The sequence below is a fragment of the Anser brachyrhynchus genome (assembly GCF_964034855.1).
Source record: "Anser brachyrhynchus genome assembly, chromosome: 5".
Lineage (NCBI taxonomy): Eukaryota > Metazoa > Chordata > Aves > Anseriformes > Anatidae > Anser > Anser brachyrhynchus.
In genome coordinates, this window is record NC_137699.1 from 5822263 (window position 1) to 5838231 (window position 15969).

Here is a 15969-nt window from a genome sequence, read left to right on the forward strand (position 1 = left end):
ATGGCAATACGTGCTAGGGAAGACTTCCAGAAGTACTTAGCGATTTCTGGTAATTCGCAGTTAATGTCTCCAAATGGAAATCTCCTTAAGGCCAGATTTTCATAGGCTGGCACTCTGATCCTGTTAAAACAGCTGATAAGAGATCTCCGTGTTGAGGACTTCAGACAAAAAGATTTCTCAGGAAAAAGATTAAAGTCACCACCAAGTATAGTTTATTCACTTTCGATGGAAAAATTCTCACCCTTCTCCCATGCAGAGCGGCCCTTTCCAGGGGAACTGATGTAGCTATGTTAGATGAACAAGACCATAATTCAGATAAACAGAAAAATCTACAGCTACAGTCCACCCATCCTTTTCACCTCATCCTCCCCCCTGCCATTTGCTACATGTTGGGACTCGCTTGGTCTGCAAGGCTAAAAAGAAGAGCGTGGCTGAAAGACAGGTGGAATTTCATGACTGAATGGCATTGTCTCTGCACACACAAGTTCGAGGGGGCTATATCCCCACAGTATCCTAACATCTCAGCACTCAACCTGACAACCCTATCCGTCCCTTTGGAATTCTGGATTTCAAGACATCCCTCCATTTTGCCTCAGCCAGAGACTTCAATGCTGGTAGCTGTGCAGTCAAAATTAAAACAACAACTGAGAAAAACCCGCTGTAACCTCTGAGCCTCACCATCACCTCACCTATGGAACAGAAATAGCATCTGCTTCTTTTGCCTTACAAAACGGTTGCAGATTGATTTTTAAATTAACATTTCAACAGCACTTTGAAGGCATAAAATGTTGCACACTGTTAAGTGTTAGTGTTATGCAATATTTCAGGTTCTTTGTAGTGCAGGTAGATGCATAATATTCAACAAAGCTATTCCAAATAAAGAATATTTCCTTTATGGTGGGGGATGGCATTCAGAAACAGAGTTAGCTCTTCAGCCATGGTTCACATCATACCTGCATGTGCACTTGAATAAACTAAAGATATGCAAATACACCACAGCTGATACAGCCATAATGCAGCAAGCAGTAAAAGATGAGAGTCTGCTATTATCCCACAAGATGCTGAGCATACTACAGGACACAAGTTAAACAGTTGCATAACACTGCTGGCAAACTTCTCAAAATACTCTAAATTCCTTTCATCTTATGTAGAAAGCCATTTTCCTCTGGGTTCAGGCTATGACTTACCTTGTGCTTCTTTTCTAATCTTTTCTTCAGCAGCTTGAGTTAACCTTGAAAGCTTGAGACACTGTTTTAAGTAGAACTGTTTTCCTTGTTGCTTATGCGATGTACCTCACAGTAAGCATTTCAAGGCCTTGTTCTTTCAGCACCACACAACCTTTTACAGTCTGTCCCCCCCCCACCCCCCCCCAGAAAAAAGCCCCAACTACAGGAGTTAACAGACAGTGGTCCTGAGTTCAGCTCCCCAGCACCAGAGAAGACAGCGGCTCTTTCAGTAGTTACCTGCAAAAGGCTGTTGGGAACCCTTCTGAACTGCTGTGACCCGGCCAACCATGCTGTGCAATTAACCCCACAGCACTGCCCCTGGAGCACTCTCTCTGCAAGAGTTTCACAGCTGCTAACAATGACTCTGACTTGGGGGAGGGAGAATTGCTGCGCATAACTGATAGCCAGGTTAGTATCACAGGTGTTATACATGCTTCTCATAAGTTAAGCCTTCTCACAAGTTAAGCCTTAATAACATAACAGTGAGGACTTTTTTCTTTGTCATCTCACATGTAAGTGCAGAGTTTTTGCATGTCTGTTGGTACGCACTGGCGTAGTTTAATTAGGTACAGTGAATATACACAGGAGGAGAAAATATTTTACCAGGGAAAGAAAGGATGATATAATCCTCTCCTTTAAATCAGGATAGTGCTGTCAGCAAGGAGAGTGGGCATTTGCACTAACTGCCCTGTACTGAATACTGTGATAGGGACTCCTGGGACAGCAGGTGCCCTCTTGAGTTTGGGTTGTGGCTGGGCTCTTCCTGAGGTTCTTTACTGTCACAGTATGTCTTTAATGAGTGAACATCTCAGAGTTGATTTGCCATACAGAGGTTGCAGTACCTTCATGGGCAAAATCAAGAACCAAATAGAGCTTCTGTGCTGAGCCCAAAATGATTCCTTTTATGGAGAAAAATGCAAATTCTGGAAGGCATCTTTGAAATGCAAAACGTTGCCTAAGTTGACAAGAGTTACTAGAAAATCTTAAAAAAATAGGAACCCTAAGTAGTGCTATCAAACTCTATAGCAAAAGGACATTTAGGGAGCAAAGGTCTTAAGGCATAGATCTAAACAGTTTTCAGAGAGTTTGAGAAGACACCCTAGGATACTTAGAACAAAGAGAAGGAGAGGGGAAAAAAAGAAATACCTCTCTCTACATATCATATATGCACTTGTTTACAAAACTGTCAAATCTCGCCACAAAGAAAGTGAGACATTTCCTATAAGAAAAGGGAAATCTACCTGGGAATTGAAGGGCTTGACCACCCGAACAGGAGAGAAAATGCCAAAGGAGCAAACTGGCATAAAATGGCTACCTTCCCGGCTCCATATGTTTACTTCTGGCACATGTAAGAGTCAAGCCACAGAAGCATAGGCATGAAAACTCTTCAGAGAGATGGTAAAACAGATACTGACAAAAGAGGGGGTGATAAAATGCCAGATAACATCACCATTAACCCCTTCATTCCCTGGACTGATAAATACAAAAACACAGCAGAGAAGGGTTCTGTAGGTAGGAGGCTATAGCAAGTCTATCTTGTACTCGGGAACAAGTGAAGCAGAACACCGTAAAGGCAAATTACCACTAATAAAAGCTGAGGCAAAAGTTTGTGCTGCAGAGGGCTTCTGGTCAGCGTTTGGACTAGGAATCAGAGTGTCTCATGCAGCTACACTGCACAGATCAACCTGCATTCAGGCAGTACATGCCATCTCCCATCCATGGTCCCCATGTTGCTGTACTGTGCAAATACCTGGAAGCCCATGCTGCATTGCGAGCACCGGGAGTGAGGCAGGTGATCCCCCTGGCTGGCCACAAGTCCGTCCTCATGGTAAAGCCTCCTTCCAGAGAGCAATGTCCCCAGCAAGATGCCTCTGTCTGGGAGGAGCAGCCCTGGCAGACCTGGAAGGGAAGAGAGGGGCTGTGTCAGGCAGAAGGAAATGCAGCACAGAACAGAAGTGAAGGGCTAGAACGGGCCCTTCCTCTCCTTGCTTAGAAGAGGAAAAGCCCTGGAAACACAGTGCTGTGAAGAGTCACAGGAGGAATTTGAGGATGCAGCAATGTCATACCAGGGCCATTTCTGTAAGGCCTGTCTTCCACTGGGTTGCACATTCCTCCCCTTCAGAGGATTCTCCTTAATCCACTGGTTCTCCTAGTAATTGCTGCTGTTCTGGCAGGGCTGTGCACAAAGAGGGAGAACAGACCGTCTGCCAGTTCTGCATGCTACAGCCAGGCATCACCGCAGCCCTTGAGGCAGGCATTAGATACCTAATATATAAACACAAATTTATATATAACATATTTCTGTGTGTATTTTAGCTTGGTGTTTTTTGCATCCCTTGCCAAACTCAGTTCCCTCTGTGCCTTGGCTTTCCTGACCCCATCCCTGCACATCCAGGCACCATCTCCTCTATATATGTACATACAAAAGATTGATTCTTTCTATTCCACTATCAGAGAGAAACATCTTCACATATACTTAGGATTTTATTAAGTGGAAATATATAGCCACTCTGACCCAGCACATGAATTGCAAAACTTTTCAGCTGCTTGTGGGACTAGCACTAGGGAAGAATCCCATATTTATGGGGATTGCCAAAATATCCAACATGAAACAGGCATTGAAATGCTTGCGTCCTGACACCTAATTTTCAGCCACGTTGCTAAGAAGCCTGGCTTTTCAGGGACTGTTATCTGTGACATCCTTCCATATAAACTGCAGTGAAAACAGGAAATCCCAAGCTCAACATTTAGAGGCACCCAAAGAGATCTCAGTGCTTTCAGTTTTTCAGAATGATGAGTTATTTTGAGTGCCTCACTTCTGAGGTGCTCAGCTCAACTCTCAGATGGCACTCGGCCACTCCATGAATTTAAAACTCTGGAACATCTCTTATGGAGCAGTCGGAAACCGGGATTTCAAAAATCCACAGCCAAATATGAAAAAGGTTAGTCTCTGTCTCCAAACAGGAATTTTATCACAATTACTTTTGCTACAGGATTGCTTTGGGAGAGAAATTGGAGTCGGGACCCTTTGCAGGCACTGCACACCCGAACGGCTCACCTCTGTGGGCTGATGTCTTCTGGGTCTTCCCCTTAGTCTTACGCAGGAGCCGCCAGCATCCTATTGACTGCCCCTACCAGCTGTTGGTGACTTCTCGTGAAAGACAAGCAGGTAGATTTCACACCCTGTCCAAGGGTGGTTATGTAGCCAGCCTACCCACATTTTAAACTATTAAAGATCTGACAACTGTTTATTCTAATTTGTCTCAAAGAAGCAGCATCACTGTCTGAATACAAACATGATCTGGCACGCACCACAAATATCTTGGCTTAAAAACCACAGGGAGAAAGGTCTTCCTCTTTTATTAGGTTAGGAAGGTCTCTATTCAGGACAAAGCCTCACTGAGTATTTCAAGTGTTTTCTTGTGGAGTTTTGCACTCAATGCTTCCACACACTGGAGTTTTTCTTGCAAAACATAAGAAAAGGTGTTTTCTTTCTAATGGAGCTGAAGGCCAACAGGCACTCTGCCTGCTCCATGCTTGTAACAATTTCATTTCTCCGGTGCTGGTGCATAGCTGAGGTTGGTGGCTCACTTGGGGTGGGCCCTGAAAGGGTACAGAAATACATCCCCTACTCTTTGAAGAGCTTCTGTGATGATTCTAATGAGATGTAGGCTTGAGAGAGGCTGTACTTCTTATAAGTATGAGCATGTGAATATAGCCACTCTTGAGCAAGTGACTGTGCAGAAGCTGTAGCAAAAAAGGAGAAATGGGAGTTGCTGCTCCACAGAGAGTCCCAGGACTCACATAGCCTACAGCTAAAATCACTGTAAGGAATCCCTAAGTTAACAACTTTAAGAGTGTGCACACACATATATGCATTTGAGAGATTAAAACTTGTCAACCTATCCTCTTTCTATTTTCACATTTCTAAATTCAAAAGGTGAGGCTTGGGCTGAGGTACATACCTAGTTTCATCTGGCTGCACTTGATCATAACCACAAGCACACGTGTGACTCTTATTCATTTTTGAAGGAGAAAAATAAAAATTACATCTAAAAAATAGGAAGCCTCAGGACTAAGCATATTTTGCAAGTCTTTGGGTTTTCCCAGTTGGATTCGCCTAGCTCTAGTCAGGAATTCCCCTCTCTTGTCAAGGCATTGCATAAGAAATGTTTTTTCCCACAACGAAGGACTGGCAGCGAGTCAGAGAGGGAGGAAGTGTCATATCTCAGGAGAGAAAATAGCATCCAGAACAAAGGTGGTGAGGCGAGATCCAGAAAATCATAACCCACGATGCTGCCACCAGTCATCGCGAAAAAATTCTTCTTTTCAGTTGAGAATAGAAAGTGTGCATAGTGCACAAAAAGTTGCCTACTGCCTTACGAGAAAGGGCTGAAAAACCTAGTAATAATGAGCAGTTGTAGAAAAAGTTGCCTGGTTTCATTTGTCATGCTCCAATCTATGAGATATTACATGACTTACTTGGTTTATTTAATTCTAGAACATTTGACAGAACTGACAGCATAAATGTGTGTGGCATCACCTGAAAATGAGATTAATAATTATATTGATTTTATGCAGTAACAGAATGAGAATATGAGAACATGAGTCTAGGACCCATAGAACATTTGGATCTTTAATAGATGTTAGCTTAGAAAAGAAGGAAAGCATCTGCAAATTTCCAAAACCATAGCTGTCTGTGACGGATAGGGCAAAAGCAAACAAGCCTAAAATGTAGCACAGATGATTTATGTTAGGCATTAGGAAGAAAAAATTACAGGTAGAGTATGATGAAGCACTGGGATAAATTTTTTGCATAAAGTCTATAATACTCACCATTGAAGGTCCTTAAAAACAGCCTATATAGTTAACTTTGGGGAATGATTGAAGACTGTGCTTTGGGTTAAGGGGCTGACTAGATTATATTTGGAGGCCCTTATCAAACCTATGTTACTACAGTCCCTTGAAGAGATGGAATACTCCCTTTCAACACTTACAGCTCCTTCTGTAGTGTCCCATATACCTAGCTGCAGAAGTCTTGGGGCACATTTGGATCAGGAATCTATAAATGTTAAGATGAGAATTTCCCACTGAGCTGTTGCTGAGCAATATGAACCATTTCTAACTCCCACCATACTGTCTCCATACAGTTCTCACTATCCAGACTAGGGAGCTAGAAAAGAAGCTTGCAAAATAAATTCACATCTCTGCTGTGATCATGCATGGTGTTCCTATTAAATTGCAAGATTTAATCTAACCTAGAAGAAACTGGAAAACTTGCCTAAGCATTCCAATCTTTGCCTGGTGACCAGCTGGCTGGCCATGCGGTCACAGACAAATACTGTATATACCACACTTCCAGTTCTCATGAAGTCTTGCTTCTCTCTGTAACTACCTTGTCAAAGCACATGACTGCCTGCTAGGACTAACATTTGAGAGAGGTGCTTCTAATTTATTTATTCCAACGTCAACACCGAATAACTTAAGCATATTCCCCACAGATGACTGCACATTTTTTTTAACATGCTATTTCACGTCTGCGTGCCACTAAGCATTCCAAGATTTTTTTGCAAGCTGTCATATATTTTTTTGGCATTACATAACCATCTCATCCATGAGCTGCCAGTGGACTTTTCATCTGATTCTGGAGCAAACTTTGTTTATCTCTAAGCTTACTTCTTCAATTTGTCTCAGCTAAGAAGCACAAATTTGAACAATTTTGTGACTGAGCCAGTATGTTCACTGAAGTGAGCTTCTCTGTTGATTGTCCTATCTTATTGAAAAAAGAAACTCATTGAAAAAAGACGGACTGCCAAGATGGTCATCTGTCCCTTCACAGGCAAGAGCTGGGAGGCTACATCTGATTGTGCCCTCGTATACTGATTTCACACCTACAAAAGCAGAACTGGATTTTTCCCCTTGCAAATACTTTCAATTCCATAGTCATCACTCAAAGAATCTCCAAACATCTTACACTAGGATTCTTAATGAAACGTTGCCAAGGTGGGTTTTTGACAAAGTCCTTGCTTTTGCTCACTTTCACAGCATTAGCTGGTTGCTAGCTACTGTGCCTACATTTAGTCATTTGATCAGTCATACAGATTCAATATTTCTCTCAAAAAATCAGCAGAATTACTTGCACATTTGAAATGAGTCATGTGTTTGAATCAGGGTCCATATCTCTATGAAAGCCTGGAAAATCTGTCTTGACAAATAAAGTTGTAATAAAGCTGAATATTTTAAAGCAGCTTTCATTTAAACCAAACTTTGGCTGAGCTGTGGCAAAAAGATTTGTTTCAATTATTAAACATCTTGGTGGTACATGGGCTAAGTTTTAGAGTGCTTAAAATATAGCTTTCAGAATAAAATAAACAATCAAAGCTCAGTGATTCAAGTCACAGGCAAATGTCCGCTTCATGCAGGTGTAACAGCCATTTCAGAGATAAACCTTGAACAAATGAACAACTGTAAATACTGGAAAGCCCTTGGTCTCATGAATGGAAATCATGTGGTTTTATGCAGGACTAGCAAAAAGCACAGGGGACTGGATATATCTGAAATACTGATGCTTTGTAGGAACAAACTCATAGGTTACCAGCAGTGATCTGAAACGCTTCTGAGACTAGATCGTTCCTGCAAGATAGACAGCATCTAGCATTCATGGACTTACTGAAAAATTACTAGACCTGGGACTTCTTTTTGGTGGAAACAAGGAAAAAAAGAATATTGGATCTCACTTGAGTCATAGCTTATATTTCTGGAGGCACTGCAGCACTAATGGCTCCATCACTTCTCCTTTGGAGGGCAAAGATGTATGAGGAGAATGTTTTCACCTCTCATTTCAGTCTTGCCAAGCCCTGGGCTCTCCTACTGGGAAGGAAGCAAACTTGACATTCAGAGGTTCTGCTCATACTAAGACGACAACTTCTTATCTCCTGTGTTTTTTTGGTTCAAGAGGAACAGGATGGTTATGATCTAGTAAATTAAGTATTTTTTTCATTAAAACCATAACTCACCAGAACAGACCAGTAGAAAGACAGGGTGCCACTTCTATAGAAAATTTTCTGATGATTCAAGCAAAAGGCCATCTTCCTCTGCCTTTCATGGTTGAGGGAAGGGTAGGATTTCCTGAATTTCCCTGCAAGAAGACAGGAATTAAAGAATCACTTTTAAAAAAATACTTCTGTTAGCAGTTGCAAAGGGAGAGGCTGGAAAATCTCCTCTAAGTGTGATCTGTTCCTTTTCTCCCCTCTAGCCTGAGTCACAATTGTTAAATGATTCTGAGCAGTATCAAAGGAGAAGAGCACCCGTCTGCGGCATGCAGCTTCTACCAACTCACTCTGAATGTGTGATGAATTATGAATGGTATGTTGTGTAGATCCCTATTTCCTAGAAAACAACCTCTGAATTTACTGAAACTTGACTAGTAGAAGCTGTGCTGCTTCTGCTGCCACCAACAACTTTCCCTGCCTATAGTCCAAGAGTGGTGTCTCTCGTATCAAAGACTCAGCCAAGGCCTCCCTTCACAGGTCCCTGCTCCAGACACATACTGAGCTGGACATCGGGCAGTCATAAACTTGCAAACAGCCCCAAGCTCCAAGGAGTTTAGTATTTCAGTAAAAAAAAAAAAAAAAAAAAGTAGAGTAGAGTAGACAAAGGATGGTACAAAAGATGCAGGTACACATGCCTGAAGGCAAAAAAATGGGTCAGTGCCGGAGGCTAAGGGCCTCAGTCATCCAATTTCTGTCCCAGTTAGTAGTGGGTTACTGGGCTTCCTTGTTTACAGCAAAACATAAAAAGGTTTCTTATCTCTGAGATCGGAACTATCAGAAATGCAAGATGAAATATGGTTTTAAAAAGTAATTCCCAGAAGTAGGCAGCCACACCTATATATTTAATACTGTCTGGTCTAATCCTCAGACATTTTTCTGAATGAGCCTAGTCTCCTAATCCTCGTGTACTGCAAGGTTTATTCATGTTTTTAAGGTACTGGACTTCTGTTTCCTTTCCATGCTGAATGGAAATTTACTGACTCATTATTCATGGGAGGCTAGGTCTGATTCTGTTATCTTGTACCGTTTACAGCTATGTGACGCTGGTGTGAAACACTACTATTCTGAATTAATTGGCACTTCATATTCACACTGGACTGACAAAAATGGCTAGGTTAGATAGTGGAGTAGAGTAGTGGAGAAGCACGCCTTATATATACACACAGTAAATATATATATATATATATATGTAAAATCAGAGGCAATAAAAATTAGATGGTGAAATTCTCCACTTATGGGCATGATGCACTTTAGCTGCTTTCAAAATGGACTTGTTAAAAAAATACCTGTCACAATTCTAGATTATGCAGGAGTGTAATTTTTTTCTCTCTCCAAAATGAAGGCATTTTAACATAAATATATTTTAATTAAAACATCCTTTCTAAAATCTCCTCTCTGCCTTCTCTTATGGCTTCTGCAATTTTAGACAATCTGAGGTACTCCTTTGTTGGCATTAAAGCCAGAAAGAAGCAGTGGCAGCACCATCTCTAGGCTAAGTAAGAATCGTTCACGTGTCAAAGCAAGTAAAAGAGTTTTGATCACTTCAAACACATTACCTGGGTATTTTCTTTAATTATGGAAAATTTTAGCTGCTGTTATGTAACTCAACAACACACGGCATCACTTGATAAAATCCTCGCTTTTCTCCCCATTCAGGTCCTAGGAAGAAGAGAGATTCTGTTGTAAAATGTACGGAGAAGGAAAACTAAGAACCTTTAAATATCACAAGAGCAATCCACTGGTTTGATTAGGGTTTAGGCCATTATTAGTGAAATAAAGAGACAGATGTATTTTCAAAGACATTAGAACACATACAAGTCCCAAAGTCTTCACTAGATTTCACCAGCTTTGCTCACCTCTGGACCTGACTAGCTATAATGTCAGGCATGGTGGCTGATCTTTATTGGCCTTTTTGATAGAGAGCCAGGGAGGGTTCCTTTTTTGAGCCCTTTGGTATGAATGAATGCTGATCTCCTTAGAAAACCATACCAATGTATGGCTATTGGTTTTGTTTACAGCTTGGTAGGTCTTATATCAGATAATTAATGAGGAAAATATTCAGAAGAAAAAAGAAATCAGGGCAATAAAAATTTGGGATCACCAATTTAAATCTATGCCAATGATATACTATGATATACACGTTCATTTACAGCAAGCTTCTAAACGTCTGCGTCCAAGCAGCTGCAGGTGATAAATGCACCCAAGGTGGGTGCCACTGAATGAACTGTCAGGCCTGATTCTTGTTCATTTCTGCACTTCTTTGGATCAGCCAAGGGACAGGGGAATTGTAATAGGACCTTTAGTAAGAGGCTGCTCTCCATTGCTGTCTCCTTTCAGTGCATGCAAGTTTACTACTAAAGCAAAAACAAGGTCTGGTATTGAAAAGAACATGTATTGGCTACAGACCATTTTTTTCTTACCCAAAACAAAAAAGGTTTTATGATTAGAAAGTAATTCGACAGTGATAACAAATTCTGATTGGGATCTTTCTTGTCAATGCCATTGTTGTGCCACGGTTCTGTGAAACCTTGAAAGCAGACCCGCACTTCCAAAGCATTTAAGAAAACACCTGTACCTGTGAAAGAACTCTGCATGTTGTTAAATACAGATAGAAGGAAGCAAACGCCTCACACTCATTCAGCGGATACTTCTCTGTTCTGCTGAATTAATGACTAAGAGATCTCAATTCCCCTCTGAAGCCAAGGTGTGTACACAGGGGCTAACCGCAGGAGAGATTTATGGGTGTGATGTTCTCTGCTGGTAACACTGTTAGCATATACCACTGCAGAGAACTCAAATGTCCTGACAGAATTGGTTATTTCTTCCCTTCAATACAGCAAAATATCATTTTTCAACATAGCTACTGGGCAAGATCAGCCTGAAGGTTGTCCTAAGCCCAAAAATCTCACTCAGGAGAGGTATTCATACACCTAAAGAGGAGAACTGCATTTTCAGTCAGCATACAGAAGCCTTTTTCACAGACCCCTTAAAATGCAATATGGTTTTATTCCCTTCTCTGCTTCTTATCTGCGAGTTCTACCTGGCTTAATGAAATGTCAGCATTTCCTTCTACAGCTTCAATTCTCAGGGATCTATGACTCTACAGTAAAAATCCGCTCCAGGCCAAAATGGAGCAGATGTGCTCTGAGGCTGCTGGAAACATTTTCCTGAGTTCTTGCTGAAAAATGCTTTTTGTTTCTTGTTTTACTCAGACAATTGGGCTACTAACCCCTGCTTAATTATGCTCTGAGCATTAAAAATATACATAAACTGACTTTGATCACTTTAAAAGACTCTTCAACTTATTTTTCAGGGAGACTGTTGATAATTAATAAAGTCAGTAACAATAAAATGAAAACATATAGAACCTGTACACATTTATCTGGGATCACAAAGCACATAAACACCAGGACTTTTTTTAACCTATTTTACAGATGGAGAAACTGTGCGTGGAGAAAATACCCTGCTTTACAGAAGAATCAGATAAATAGATACCGGTAGTCCTGCCTCTCAATTTTCCTAGCCTCTCGTCTGTTTGTCTTCCAGACAATTTGTATTAAGCACTGATTTTAGCACATTTTAACATGTCCATTAGACCACCTAAGGATAGGTGGTCTAATGTACCCTGTCACCTAAGGATACTATGATAGCCTCAAGCATTTAAGGGAAGGTACTAGTTTTTTTTATATGTGACAAGGAGTAACCTTCGTATCTCTTTGGCAGCAAGGTTGGATTTGAAATGCAGAGGAGTCTGTTTGCTTCATATCCTTCCAAGCTTATTTGTTTCTTATTGGCCGAATACTGGCACAAGCTGCCTCAACCTTGGAGATATCCAGGCGTGGACCAGGGAAGGCCCTGAGCATACAGAATCACAGAATCATTTAGGTTGGAAGAGACCTCCAAGATCACCCAGTCCAACCCCTGACCTAACACCAACAAGTCCTCCACTAAACCATATCACTAAGCTCTACAGCTAAACGTCTTTTAAAGACCTCCAGGGATGGTGACTCAACCACTTCCCTGGGCAGCCCATTCCAATGCCTAACAACCCTTTCAGTAAAGAAGTTCTTCCTAATATCCAACCTAAACCTCCCCTGGCGCAACTTTAGTCCATTCCCCCTCGTCCTGTCACCAGGCACGTGGGAGAACAGACCAACCCCCACCTCGCTACAGCCTCCTTTAAGGTAGAAACTGGTCCAACTTCGGTACCTGGTCCAACTTTGAAGTTGAACCAAATGTTGTATCATATGACCTCCAGAATGTCCTTCCAACCTGAATTATTCTGTTATTGTGTTCTCTGCCAGTTTCTCCCTCTATTTAATGGTTCACCTTAAACTCTGACGAATACTTTCAATGGACTCTGTTTGCTAATAGGGAAGGTCAAGTGCAGTTTTGCACCATGTCTACCCAGGAAAGCAGACAGGAGAAACTCTTTGATTGCAGGAGAACTTTGGTAGCATGAAGCAGAGGTTATTTTTAACTGGTCCTTTGGCAGCAATTTGTTTCAGATTACTGCCCTGCATTTACTGACAACAGACAATCCAAAGAAACTCGTTCTTTGTAAATCCTACTTTGGCTACACTGTTGAAAAAGGGACATTGTGAATAATGGGACACTATGAGAATACCTAAATATTTTAATTAATATAGATGATCATGCTTAAGAGAACAATGAAATAATGTCATATATAACTTCTTTTGTCAAAGACACACAAGAGACAAACAGGAAGATAACATGTAAGGAGATAAATGGGAAGAGGTATTATTACCATTACCACACTGCTCCAACACAGAAGCAGGTTTCTTAGATGTACAAAAGCAACCTGATTTATTAAAGGAGGACTGAGCAGACAAACCGTGGTTATTAGAATTGTGAATTTTGGCCTGACTGTTCCCCTCAATTATCTTGGAATATAACCAAGAGATCTCCTTTAGGCTGAGGAAAGCCTGAGGAACGAAGGAACTGAAGCAGAAAAAGCAAATACTCCTAAGACACTCATTGACATTGGGGGCTGATACCATCTTCACTGTAACTTGGTTAACCAAATTGCAATCCAACAGCCTTAAAAAAGATTGATTTAGTTTCTGTATGAGTCTTACAATGCAATGAAAATCTCTTGAAGTAAACCTTGTGTGGTAAAACCCAGTAGATCTGTCTCCTTTTGGATTAGCTGACAGGTATATCCAAAACTTCTTGCTTCTCTTCTCTGACTGACTGCCCTAAAAAAAAATAATTAATAATTAAAAAATTAAAGATTTGGAGAAGACAGTTGAGGACATATTATTTACTACAGGAAAACTGTTTGACATGCGACTAATCCTCGACCTGTCTCTGGGGTTTGGTAAGACAGTCTAATGCTGCCAACCAGGATGCTGATCCTTGCTGTAGAGTCCCCTGAGACTGCCACTCATATTTAGCAGCACCTGAAATGCCACAGCTCTCACTAAGCTGGGAGCAGGAGGCAGCCACCATACCACTGACACAATGCTGTTGAAAGACGCCTGTGTGACAGATGTCCCAGAAGGTGTGCTCTATCATAAAGACCAGAAAGTACCAGAAGACCCAGTTCAAGCAGGTGGAATTTAAGTATGTCCTTAACTTCAAATACCAAAGAGAGCTTGGAGATTCAAATGCTTGCTTAGATTTACACTCATGCTGAAGTTCTATCTGTATAGGAATGGTCGTAAGCATGTACTTACATACTGGTCTCCCTCCAAGCTTGAATGTCAGACTGTCTTTGCAGGTGCGACTTGGCATCTTAAGCCCACAGGAAGAAGGCTTGGCGTAATCTTCAGTTTTAACGCGGCTCTTGTCTCTCCCTTCTGTAAGAATCAAAGCCCCTGTGCTTAACCTACTGTTTAACGTTTCTCTTGTATCTTTCTTTCTACAGTATGTGGCATTTGCCTCCCTCTTCTTCATTCTGGTCTCCATCACCACCTTCTGCCTCGAGACCCACGAGAGATTTAACCCCATTGTGAACAAGACAGAAACTGAATTCATCGGGAATGACACCCAGGTGCGGCACTACAGGGAAGCAGAGACTGAAGCCTTTCTCACCTACATCGAAGGTGTCTGTGTGGTCTGGTTTACATTTGAGTTCTTGATGAGAGTCACTTTCTGCCCAAACAAGGTGGAATTTATCAAAAACTCTTTGAACATCATTGACTTTGTGGCCATACTGCCTTTCTATCTAGAGGTTGGACTCAGTGGCCTGTCTTCCAAAGCTGCTAAGGATGTCCTGGGCTTCCTCCGCGTAGTCCGTTTCGTGCGAATCCTGCGAATTTTCAAGCTGACCCGCCACTTTGTTGGGTTGCGGGTCTTGGGACACACCCTCCGTGCCAGCACAAACGAATTCTTGCTGCTCATCATATTTTTGGCATTGGGCGTCTTAATCTTTGCCACGATGATCTATTATGCCGAGAGAATAGGTGCTAAACCAAATGACCCTAGTGCCAGTGAACACACACACTTTAAAAATATCCCCATCGGCTTCTGGTGGGCTGTTGTCACCATGACGACCCTGGGCTACGGAGACATGTATCCTCAGACTTGGTCAGGCATGCTGGTGGGGGCCCTCTGTGCTCTCGCTGGCGTGCTGACCATTGCCATGCCTGTCCCTGTCATTGTGAACAATTTCGGAATGTATTACTCCTTAGCTATGGCTAAGCAGAAGCTACCAAAGAAAAAAAAGAAGCATATCCCGAGGCCACCCCAGCTGGGATCCCCCAATTATTGTAAATCTGTCGTAAACTCTCCACACCACAGTACTCAGAGCGACACTTGCCCACTGGCCCAAGAAGAAATTTTAGAAATTAACAGAGCAGGTAGGAAACCTCTTAGAGGAATGTCCATCTGACCGTTAACCTCCATCCCGCGTAGTGATTTAAGATTCAGCCAGACTGCTTTCTTAGAGCAATGGGTAGCACATTTATCCATTCTAGTCCCACCATCACACAGTGAATAATATGTGTGAAGTCTAGGTTGCAGGGACAAATGGTACAGTGGAGGCTGATCAGCAAAACTAAGGATGACAGCACGCTCTAGGAGCCCAAACTTTGGTCCTGGTTAAGGGCATACAAGTCTCAAGATATTTTGAAGAGCTGTTACATCTAGTGGAAGAATTTTGAGAGTTCTACAGCTATTTTGCTGGACTGTGTAATGCATCTCAGAGGCTCCTGAGAGCTGAATGCTTCATAGAGCAGAGTAGGAGCCAAGTACTCAGCAATTACAGAGTTTTCTGACAAAACAGGGCTGGAATTTGAAACAGCCAGATGCTTTCTCATTTGTTCCCAATTGGGACCTTTCAGCTGTTTTAAATGGCAGATATTGTACATCTCATTACAGAAACTAGGTGCCTAGTAAGTCGAAGGGACAACTATACCATCATGCATATTCATGAGACAATCCCGTCTCTTTCTGATGATTATTTCAAAGTAGAACAACAGCTCAAATTCTTGACACTAATATAAAATGACTCACTCTGAGACAAGACTAGATGTAAGGATGTTTATTCCATGGCATGCAAACCAATTATTCTATAATATTCCACTAGAATTTAGCATTTAGAGCTATGAAGAGTTTTGAACTACATTTTCTAAACCATGCTCCTTTTGCAAGTATGGGTTGGTGAGTTATAGCTCTTTCAACCCTCTAGCAGCAAAGGCTGACTGGAAAAGGTCGGACTGGTCAAT

General features: G+C 41.7%; 1 protein-coding gene across 8 annotated transcripts in view; it reads left to right on the forward strand.

Moving 5' to 3' along the window:
- Positions 1 to 15969, forward strand: part of KCNC1 (potassium voltage-gated channel subfamily C member 1) — a 126365-nt gene that overhangs the window by 74115 nt on the left and 36281 nt on the right. For all 8 annotated transcript variants that reach the window (XM_080593522.1, XM_080593523.1, XM_080593526.1 and 5 more), the window contains exon 2: positions 14169 to 15102. In XM_080593522.1, the coding sequence (XP_080449648.1) occupies positions 14169 to 15102 (934 nt within the window). The remainder of the gene's footprint in view (positions 1 to 14168; positions 15103 to 15969) is intronic.